Below are 12,037 nucleotides of genomic sequence, written 5' to 3'. Positions count from 1 at the left end.
TTTCAATGTCTACAATAGTTACAAGCCACGGAGTAAAACATTAAAGAGAGTTTTAAACGTGCCAACAAAAATATCGAAGAAAGTATAATTATTTACTTTGAAACATTACTATGTCGGTTTTATAACAAAAACATATTGGGAGGAATATGCAAATAAAAAAATCTTTTTTGGGGGAAATGTAACCCCCTTTCGATCGTGAAAATAGCTTCGTCGTTCTATTTACTCAGTAAGTACAAACATGGATAGGAAACTAAGCCAATGATAAGACCGAAATAATGGGTATCGCTGGAGGGCTACAGAATAAAACATATAAAATAAAATTGATCATGGTCCCTGATTTGAACCCATCCGCCCCCTCCCCCCTGTCGTAATGCAGAAGCTGTGGGCTAGGGCATTCAGATCTTCATTTCTGAAGGATCGTGCGAAACTTTAAGAACCCTATCACCGAAGAGAAATAAAACGACTTTGTCAATGTTAGACTTGAAAAAATAAGCAGTACACCGAAGGGTCTGTGTCTTCATTTGAATTACTGCACTTTTAGTACTCTTAAAACTTGATTTATGAAATTTGAAATTTTAAAATGTTTGCCACAACAGAATGGACCACGGAATCCTCAGTTACAGCCCCAACACTCAATGACTATCGACTATCGTTCAGAAGTAACACTGAGCAGTTTTTATTTTCCTGTTTAGGCACTGACGTACTGAAAGTGATCTTAAACTCGGCAGTGTGTAAGACAGGTTACTTGAAGTACACTGAAGATGCCAATTATTTCTGCCACCATTTGAAGACTCTCTGAGAGTCTCTTGTCTGGCTACTCATAATTATCTTCTCATATTGTTTTGTAAGAAGTGACTGGAGATGTCTCCTAGACAACCAAACAGATCGTTACAGCATAGACAATAATTGGAGATAATAATTTTACGAGAATAGAGTTTTAGGCCCTGTTCTAAATTTAAGAATCAAGCGGATCTAAAAAATAGTTTTGAACCTTCTCAGGTTTGAAGGGTACATTGACTGGGATTTTACATTTGGGATTTTTAGGAAGTTCCTGAGTACACCTAGCTGGAATGGGTTCCTTAAGTTTCTTTAATTAGGGAGAATAATGGCGCTTGGTCGTTGTGCTGGCCACATGACGCCCTCATTAACAGGGACATTTTATTTAAATTATTATTGAACTACTTGAAGATATAAAAGGAAAGTTTTATCCATCGCTGGCTATATCTGCTAATTAAAAAAACAACATAAATGAACCAGAGAAGGCCAAGCCTACTAAGTACTAACCAATGAGAGTAACGAGGCAACGACTTTATGGCAGTGCAAAAATAAAAACATTCTTTGTTGAAAACTAAGTGTCGACAGTGTCTGGTGTAGTGGGGGCGCAATAGTACATAGAGCCAGGACGCCGATGGAACACTCGATGATTGCGAAGCGTTAAATACGCCTCCCACTCAACAAGTAAAAACATCACATTAGCCCAGCATACCCCACGAGAGTAAGCTAGGACAGAGGGAAGGGGGTTAGAAAAGTGATGTCAGTACCATTGAATGGCGGGTGTAGGGGGAGGAGGAAGAGAGGGGAGTTACACACAGCCGCCATTTTACTTGGTAAGCCAGGAAGAGCGTCAGGAGGTTTTACGCAGAGATTAACATAGATACTGAGGACTGAAATACCCAGATAAAGCGGACTACATCTAGCAGGTGAAGTGGATACAATAGGATGCAGAGTGTTTAAATAGTTACATTACAAGAACACGAGATCTGGAAATAGAAGGAAGGAGACGAGAGTAAATAGAGATGTGGATATAAATACACGAATGAAAGAGAAATAGAAAAGATAAAGAGAGAAATAGCAAAGATAGAAAGAAATAGTTAGGTGAGAAAGGAAAACAAGTGAAATGAAGAATAATGAATGAGATAGGGAGGAAGAGAGAGCAAGAGGGAACGAGGGAAAGAGTGAGAAAGAGAGAGAGAGAGAGAGAAAGAGAGAGAGAGAGGAGAAAAAAAAAGACAGAGAGAAATAAATAAGAAATAGATAAGAGTGATGGAGAGAAAAGGAGTAAAAGAATCAGGCTGTGAAACAAAGATGGAAAGAGAGAAGGTGAAAAAACTGGTAGAGAGAAAGAAGGAGAGAGAGAGAAAGATGTTAAATGGAAAAGATGGAGAAAGAAAAGTAAGAGTGAGCCAATAAGAGGACTAGAAAGAAATAGGGACGAGACTGAAGCTTAAATACAACATCATTAACATTTATATGTTAGAACTCTTGTCTATGTTAATGTAGGACTTGCAATCGTTTTTCTTTTCCTCAAGAAAGTGATTTAAAAACATTAACTTCCCAGAACGAGTTTTTTGTTTGTTCCCGATCAGCTACGAAAATTTTAATTCAATCAAATAAATATTTTCCTTTACCATTGGGTCAATTTAAAACACCTAAGTATCGAGTCAGCAGAACTGGCTCAAGTAAACAAATACCAGTACCGGTCTTTACAAACTAAAAATACTATAGGGTCATTTTCTAGACCTCACGACACTCACATGTTGATTCCCCTCATAGTTCATTGGACTGCTACCTGGAATACAAGCATGAGATCTGAAGGGCTACCTACTTGATAAATACAACCACTCCTTCCCCTTCCCCTCCATCCTCTTACTCTGGCTTCCCTCCCTCATACTCCTATGTATCCCAAATCACCTGTGCTCTCTTGCATACTATGCGCAACTGCTCACCTTTCACCTCCCCCACACACACCTTGGAGATCCCCGCAGAAGTGCACTGTGTGAGTCTGATGTGCCATTTAGAGCTACAGGTGGTCGCAAAAGCAAATGGGGAAAAGACGATCGCCCGAGCTGAGACCTCAGATCTCTCGCTGAACCCGAACCCCGTGAACCCATCAGTGACCAATCGGTTCAAGCTGCACACGTAATTAGATATGCATTTCGGAATGGTGTCAGAGCGCGTTAGATCCGGGCAAATGAAATTACCTTTTCTCTTAGTATAGATTTCCTTATCTTTAAGTCGTGACATGTGCACAGTGAATGTGTTTGATCGTGATACAAATATATATATAATATGTGTCTGTAAAGGGCGGATCAAGAACTTTTGAGTCTATGTATATATATATATATATATATGTATGTATGTATGTATGTTTGTATGTATGTGTGTGTGTGTGTGTGTTTGTGTGTGTGTGTGTGTGTGTAGTCGTAGCTTGTTCACAAAAGTGATTGAGAATGCTACATGCATGAAAGTATCTTAATAATTTCCAAACGCACAAATTGATCATTGCTAGCCTATATCTATTATAAATGAATCACCTGATTGATTCAAAACAATTGATGCAATTTTACTCAATACAAGCTTTACTTTTTAAAAAGTTCTTTTTATATTCTATTTTACTTCATTCTACCAAAGAGTCAACAAGATTCATCATGTAAACGTTTTTACACAACACGGCTCTGTTTTCACCATTTTGTTTCGTGACCCAGACAGGCGTAGTTTTAATTTGGTCCAGCAGTTCAATTCCTTATTAATGTTATTAGCAGTCATGAGCTGCATGTTACACAATAATAACAGACATTTTGCGCAGTAATCCAAATATTTGAAAACAATGTTGCGTGAAATTAACAATCAGTTGTTTCAAAATAGTTTTGTTCGCTTTAAAACACATTTCTCATCAAAAAAGACAATACACTCTCGACAACATTCAAACTGGAGTGAAGAATGTCACGAAGTGGCGATTACTTCGTCGCATGCACTGCAGAAAAATACATTGGTCAAAATACCTTCCTAGGAGTAGATTAGCTTGTCTATAATTTCTTCGAATACTTTGACTAACTTTATGTTATAAAATTAATACGCTAAATCGTGTAACTGTTAATTAAGTGTTAATTATGATGAAATATATTCATGTTACGGTACAGCTTATCTATGTTTTATTTGTAAGTCATAAAATTATGAAAGTAGATCTAACGAATGGTAGGACGTCATAATGCAAATTGTTTATTACAAACTACGATCACACAAAACGCTCTAGCCAACAAGAGATGTGAACTACAAGGAAACACATCATGTCAAATTGTGGCCTTTAAAAGCAAAGAACATCAAAGAGGGGACAGCAAGCGAACAAAGGGCTTGGATATCAAAAATGTATCAAGTGTTCTTCGGTGGAAATTGTTTTCTCTATTCAAATGCATTTTAACCAATCGAGACTTCTGTAATTGACTTTTTACAAAATGTTCAGGCTCACACGTCTGCAGATGACTCCATTGTAATTGTAAATTATTTCAAGGCATTGTTTCCGACAATTTTTTTTAAAGACTTGACTTCTTAGAATACTTCATGATTGGCTGTGCAGACGAGATGTTTTCGTTAATAGGTTGTGTAATGGACATATGAATAAATAATAATTTCTTTAAAACTAATGAGTACTTGAAATATAGACCAGAGGTCAACGGAGTGACATAGAGTGAGTCTTAAAGAAAATTATCCTGCTTAATGTTCAAAGAATTGCGCCGAATAAGATCGAAAGATTATTATTACCAGTGGGTGTCATTATACCGGACTTTGCCAGTCAGGATCAACAGGAGCATTTGGTTCAAGAGAAATAATATAGAATACTAAAACCTAAATGCATTGTCTCCCTTTCCTCACTATAGCCATAAAGCCTAATTAACTCTTTCTCTCCTAACTGACGATGCCAACGTTGATGTAACTTCCATTAAACTAAATTGTTTTTTGGGCTTATTAAATTTAATTTGTCTTGTGTAAAAAGAGCATACTTTCTCCTACAATTCAATACCAAATATAACATTTTCTGATAACAAACAAAAAAGTTATTTGAGTATAATCATAACAAGATGGTGAAATACAAATGATCAAAATGTATAATACTATCGAAACGAAGAAAATAATTACGGAGAGAAAGAGTTAAGTTTTTAATACCAAGGTGTAACAGAGGGATTCAGAACCGAGGAGTTGACGTGTAGCCGGAAGATGAAACTGGAAACCAGCGACAGAAGACATTGAATAGTCGCTTTATAAAATGTCTATCAAGTCATTTTGCGTCTATACTCTTTTTTATTAGAGAAACTACCGGCAAGCATCTAGAACAGTGGTTCTCGAACTTTACTACTGATGACCCACTAGAGGACAAAAAACTTTTAAGTCAAAAGGGACGGGACGAGCTGAGATTAAAATGTTTTTATTGCACTGACGAATACGTTCTATTCATTCTAGTAAGCAAAGATACGCAAGTTAAATAATAGATGGCTGCCTGGTCGTGCGGTATGCGCTCAGGACTGCTGGTCATCTCGATATTCCTGAGTTCATTTCCTGCCCGCTGCCATCCCCCGTCGTCATGCGGGAGGTTTGGACTAAGAAGTAGGTTATCTTCAATTCTGAAGGAACATCCGAAACATGTAAAACATTTCACTAACATTTTTTAACGATAAAGTCTAAGAAATTAGGTGGTTTGACTATCAATGTAAACTCACTGACGCAGGACAAACTATTAGCAACCTTCACCCACCCCCTTTCTTGTATTGCTCAAGCAGAAAAAAATCTTAAGCAATTTTTTTTGACGTTTTATCGCTGTGCATGTGAAGAATCAGTATGATGGGAGTAGGAACTCGTCTGTTTGGTGAGTTAAGAAGCAGTATAATAGGAGGTAGGAACTCTCCTGTTTGGTGAGTTAAGAAGCAGTTTAATGAGAAACACAAAGTAACTCTCCTCTTAATCAAACAGTCAGATTATTTTTAAATCAATAAAGAATGACTCAAGAGGGGAAAAAAAGTCCACAATGTTTTATGACATTCTGCTGCCTTTCATTATTTGAATGTATTGTTATAACCCTGCCATGCACACCGCCATCTGCGCCTCTCTCTTAGGAAGCTCTAGACTTGGTAGGAACTCCGTTGCTTTTCAGGCTAGTCCAGGGGTTCTCAACCTGTGGATCGCGACCCGCTTGGGGGTCGAATCACGATTTGCCAGGGGTCGTCTAACACCATCAAAAATTGTCATCTCTTCTATTGCTAATGTGTGTGTGTGGGGGGGGGGGGTGTCGCGCAGAGTTGGGGATTGTAAAAAGGGGTCGCCGAGTATAAAAGGTTGAGAACCGCTGGTCTAGTCTTTAACAGTGCGCACCTTCTGCACCAGCTTCGATGGCGGTGTGTATGGAAGGGTTAATACAGTATTAACAAGTACATACAATATGTACATTAATGTTTTTTTAAAGCAAAGTTGTCTAATGCAAGGCTATAGCTGATAAACACATAAATTGACATCAAGTATTAAACCACCATGTGGGTAAGGTCCCGGTCCTATTCTGTGCCCAGCAAGACAACAAACGATAAACTTACCTGTTTGGTACCCAGGTTCCGCACAGCGCAAGGTAAGGTGGCCATGTCTCCCTCTATTACTGTAACATTGTGTTTGACGTTGAGAAACTGTGGCGGCATGACCACTGTAGAGTCTTCATAGTCCAAATCTGGGGAAAGACATTGGATTGAAAAACCTTGTTATGGTCTAATAGTTATAAGAGTGTACAGAACAGGGCCGGATGTAAAGCAGGTGGGGCTACTGCCCAAGGGACTCCACAAAAATTCTGCCCCGGGGTTTTCAAATACTTAAATCCGGCCCTGGTGTAGAGATCTATTGTAAATGACATTCTCATTGCTAGTTAAGAAACAAATTCCTGCTATCATTACAGGGGCGTAGCTAGGAATTGGCCATCATCTGGGGGTCCATGTGGCTTGACCTCTTGGTGGGCACTTGCATTTTGAGTAATATTTAATATTTAATATAAAAAACACTCATTTAGGTGCCCACCTCAAGTGGGAGACCGGGGGGATTTTCGAATTCCCCCCTCTCCCACCCTAGCCACGCAACTGTATCATTATTTCTTATAGATAATTATCCATTTCAAAGGTTGTACGTAACCGAGACATAGATATAAATATTGAACATGCACAACACACACACAAACAGACACAGACAGTTTTAACTTTTAAGAAGGCAAGAACCTCTGAAAACAGGAAAAGCCATTTCCATCAGAAACGCTCTCTACAAAACTGTATGTCTGTATTTGTCTCTTACTGCTGTACTAGTTAGTAGACTAGTTGCCCTATTATATTAATAACTTCACTTTGTTGATTAAAAGTTGCATCTCCAAAATAATGACAGATACAAGAGAATAATACTAATGTTTCCGCACGCATCGAGCCAATACTATCGTGTATTTTATGCAACGAGTCTCTAGTGACTATAATTATAAAGGCTATTTAGGTTATTTCGTTTTGATGTTGCAGGAATGGAGCTATTCGATATGAGTTTGTATTATTCAATTAGGCTAAGTTTTATGAAACCAGTCGTTACTCTTGACCAGGGTCCAGACTTTATGATCATTCGAATAGGGCTTTTGAACCTAGACAGGATAACAGTCACACAAGCGCAAAGTTTTTCATTTGTAAAACAAAACAAAGTACATCAGTATTTTTTTCTGTCAATTTTTAGTTATCTTAGGTTAAATTTAAAAACTACTTTAAATGTAATAATTAAAAAAAAAATATATTAAATATAAATTGAATTGGAAGATATATGTGAATATCAAATGTCCGTTTTTTTTTTGTTCTGATATATACGTGCCCACCACACATTCTAAGTAATGAAAATAAATTGATTTTGAATAGTTTCGATCAATTGAATCGCATCATATGGTACTTCCGACATTGTTTAAAAAACGTAAATCATTTATAGACTTAAAATTACTATTTCAATACGAGTTTGTCCTTCGTGACTAAAAGACAAGCTAAAAAGGAACATTAAGTCACATGGCGTCACGATATTGTCCAACTTTGTGGAGTCTTCCCCATCGTTAGACTCCCCACTGGGAGCAAATTCTCATTTTGTGTCGTGTGTTATTGGTTAAAAGAATTGGACACAATATGAAGTTACAAAAAACATGCAATATATGTGTGCCGGACCAAGTAAAACAATGAATACAAGAATTAGGAAGCCTTCATCAGCTACAAAACAAACAAAAAAAAAGACAGACAACTAACACAAAATAGGCTTAAGTTATCTGTCTAATGTTGTTTTCTATCGAAGCAGAAAAGATAAACACAAAGGAAGCAAATTTAAATGAGTCTTAAAGACTTGAAGTGCTACCAAGTATTGTAACTGGTATTAATATATTATTATATTGCTATTAAAAAACTGCATTGGTGTTGTTTTTTTTAATTAGTCTGTTTGTTAAAGTCACATGAAACACAATGTGGACTTAAGTCTGTTTGTTGAAGTCAGTGAAACACAATGTGGACTTAAGTCTGTTTGTTGAAGTCAGTGAAACACAATGTGGACTTAAAGTCTGTTTGTTAAAGTTAGTGAAACACAATGTGGACTTAAGAATGGGATCCCCTTCCCATCAATTTCAAACCCTGAGACTTGGTCACGTGATGAGACAGAAGTGTGCAGACTATTGTTAAACTACTGTGGCAACAATCCACTTATAGAGTCCCCCGCTTCCCCCCACACTCCCATACTGTTCCCTCACCCTGTGTCCAACACAATCCAACTAGCCTCTAGATAGAGAAAGGACATTAAAAGTCCATTAATCCGCCTACAGAGTGAAGCCAACAAGAAAAGAAGACCAAAAAAAAAAATATCCCACACGAGTTCAAACCCTAACGCTATTTAAGGTGAGTGGCGCTCTTATCTGGAGGGGAGTGCCCCCCCCCTCCCCCCGAGATGGGGCACAGTGGGGAGGGGGAGGCAGAAGTGAAAAACTTGAGCGGACAGGCGGAACTGTTCACAAAAAGCTGTTGGTGAGTTAAAGAGAACCTCCACGTTCCCCACTTCATGCACACACACACACTCTTCACTCACGGCATCACCACTAAACATAAACACAGCGACATTCTAATGTGACTTTGTGAGACAAGTATTTGATCAGACTCTATCCCCACCACAGTCACTCTGCCACCACCCTGTTTCCTGTTCTACACCAGGTCATGTACTGAGATTTTTTTTCTCTCAAAAACTGGTTACTCTTTATTTGTGAACGGCGCATTCTTCTCTTTGTTTCTTTGTTGATTGAAATATTTGTTTTTTCTCTTTACTTTTGCTTACTCCTTATTCTTGAGTTCGTTTTATTCAGAGTGAAAATACTTAGGCACTGACATTTTCAGTTCCTCTTTACAACAAGAAATAATGATCCAACAATTTGTAATGCGAGTTTATGTTTCAAACTCGAAGGTGGGCCCTGTGGGTCAGTCGTATTCATGAATGTATTGTTACGAATCTCACTATCCAGGCTCTCTGCAAACTGCACCATACACCACCAACTTAAAAAACTTGACAAGTCAGGGCTCCAAGATAACGTAAAGGTTTAATGTCCAGAAATAACAGCCAATACTGTACAATTGGCAGCACGTAGAACAGTACAAATAGCTCTGCGATAACAAATATCTCTCCGCCGTATCAAGTCTTGCACTGGCCTCTCCGTCTCGTTCCGGGCTTGCACTGGGTTCAACAGTTCGGGACTGACTTCACACACTTGGGCTCGTTGTGTCGGACTCGATCACAGACCAAGATCAAGACGCCGTTCGTCTCAACTGTACTTGACAGTACTCCGCACTGAACCGTCGTAATGCTCTGTACAGAACCACACCGTTGAACTGTGCTGTAGTCGACCGTGTTCTGAACTCCTGTCGTGAACCCGCTTTCTGAACCTTGCTGTATTGAGCCCCTTTTCTCGACCGTCTTGACTGCGACACCTTCGCTCTTATATAGGGTCCCTACTGGCCTTCTCGAACCGGACAGAACGCCCCTCGACGTTTCTAGGTGGTCAGATGACTATAACTCTCGTGACGCTCCTGAGCTCTGTTCACATCGGCGATCCTTCCCGAACTGTCCTGTTGACCCTCGACTCGGCTGACAGTCGTAACTCGTCACGCTTGACCGCTCGTCTAGCGCTGGCCTGGGGCGATTTGCGTCGGCTGACTACACACACACCACTACCCCCATCTGTGCCACCACCAGGTTTATAACAGTATATTACGTAAAAACTCCAAACTTATTGACACCCTGACCCGCAGAGGCCGCCTCTTAGTTTCTGGGTATACATGTTACATATCTAAAGGCAGGTGTATTTGATTCTTCGTTATCTCTTATTAAAAAAATTCGCTATCTAGTGCTACTTTTATAAATGTATTATGTCAGCATCATTGACTAGTTCAGCACTTTGTTTCAACACGCTACCATTATTATCTTGGTTGTAAATCAAATTTTACATGCTGTAGTTTTGTCCTGTAAAACACAAACACACGCACAGAGTGTTCAATCCCACACATACCCTCCCCCACCACACTCTTGCACGCAGACCCTTCCCACATAGAGAAAAAGCTTGAACAAAAACACCATGCCATGACGAAGTGAGAGGTTACCGAGAAGTAACACAAATGGAAGAAGCAGCAGGCGGCTAGTAGCGTGCAGACGACAGAAGTGAAAACGATTCTTCGAATTACGCTGATGCATGCGACAGGTGGAAAGTAATGCATGCTGGGAAATAATTGTCCCCCCCATCCTTTCGCGATTCCAAAACGAAGAAAAAATTAAGAGGAAGTTAAAACTAAAAACTAACGGATGTAAGACATACAACAAAAACTGTCGTCTGCTTGAATGACTATCCCATCATGCTATTCACAACATTGGAACACCAAGAGTTGTGTAAGATTATAGGACTTATCATGTATAGGAACATATTCGATCTATAGTCTATAGAAACGTATTGGATTTGCAGTATAGAGAAAAGTTTAGGACTTTTAGTTTTTAGAAAGACAGTGGCGTAGCAAGGCACCGGTGGGCCCGGGTTCATGAATCCTTTAGACTATAAAAGTATAGGTCCCGTGTTTTCTTTTTCTCTTTCTCTAGCCTCTTTGGGGTCCTATCGGTCATTGGACAGGGTGCAATGAGCCCCTTTGCGCCATGGTTGCTACGCCACTGTAGAAAGGTATAAGACTTGTAGTACATTAAACCAGGGTTTCCCAAACTTTTTTCTTAACGGAACAGTTCGCACATTCTAAGTATTTAGTGGTAAACTTTGCTTTTTTTTTGAGAGATGAATTCACGTGGTGGCCTACTAGTTAATTATTCCAGTAGTTTGTGGAACAATTATTCAGACCTCGAGGAACACTAGGATCCGCGAAACACAGTTTGGGAAACACTGCAATTAAGTATAGGACTTACAGTTTACGTAGAAGCATAGGCCTTGTAGTATATAGAAAAGTATAGGACTTATATTTTAAGGTATAGGACTTGTAGTATACAGAAAGAGTGCTATGATTCCCTCACTGTTTTCAGTTGTAGAGGACCTGTATGCCTAGTGCTATAGGGGTCGACTTTCACAAGATTTATTGTAAGGTGATTTAATTGGATAGCTGTCATTCGTCCACTGCTAAGATACACTGATGTATGTAGCCTCGACATGGACGTTCTTCGACACCAACATTTGGGAGAAGGAAGTACAGGTTAGGCCCACATGGAGGACAAGGATGGGTCGAGAAGGTGGCGAACAAACCAGAAGTTAAAAAACAAAAAAACCCTGAAAACGCTGCAGCCATGTTGATCACATAAACTTAGCCTGCAACCTGCGTATCACGGATTGGCTTGTTTTATCATGTGAGAAGTTGCCATGGGATGATTGTGTATTGATATCATAAAACGTCAATTAGAACTTACACTAATTAGGAAAGTATACTATTTTCAGTTAATATTTTAGCATATGAATCGTATAGAAATACACAGGTTTTATATAGAACAACAATGCAACCTTTACTGGTGTCTTATGAAAATACAGCTTCTTTAAAAAAAAATAGTTTGAGCATCATGTTGCTTAGCAACCTCGCTAGAGCTGCCATTTGTTTATTTCATGAGTTGAAATGAATTATTTCCCCATTATGAATTGCCACTCCGGACGGTCAAATGACGTCATCGCATGCTCTGTGCGCCTTGCTTCGGTCGGTGAAATCACAGGTGGCATTCT

The 12,037-nt window shown here is 39.1% G+C and overlaps 1 protein-coding gene across 8 annotated transcripts in view; it reads right to left on the bottom strand.

Moving 5' to 3' along the window:
• Positions 1–12,037, bottom strand: part of LOC129923933 (zwei Ig domain protein zig-8-like) — a 297,168-nt gene that overhangs the window by 71,940 nt on the left and 213,191 nt on the right. For all 8 annotated transcript variants that reach the window (XM_056017139.1, XM_056017129.1, XM_056017123.1 and 5 more), the window contains exon 3: positions 6,357–6,484. In XM_056017139.1, the coding sequence (XP_055873114.1) occupies positions 6,357–6,484 (128 nt within the window). The remainder of the gene's footprint in view (positions 1–6,356; positions 6,485–12,037) is intronic.

This window comes from Biomphalaria glabrata, chromosome 1, assembly GCF_947242115.1.
Source record: "Biomphalaria glabrata chromosome 1, xgBioGlab47.1, whole genome shotgun sequence".
NCBI classification, from domain to species: Eukaryota; Metazoa; Mollusca; class Gastropoda; family Planorbidae; genus Biomphalaria; species Biomphalaria glabrata.
Note: the sequence above shows the minus strand (reverse complement) of the source record. Positions and strands in the feature narration are given on the sequence as shown.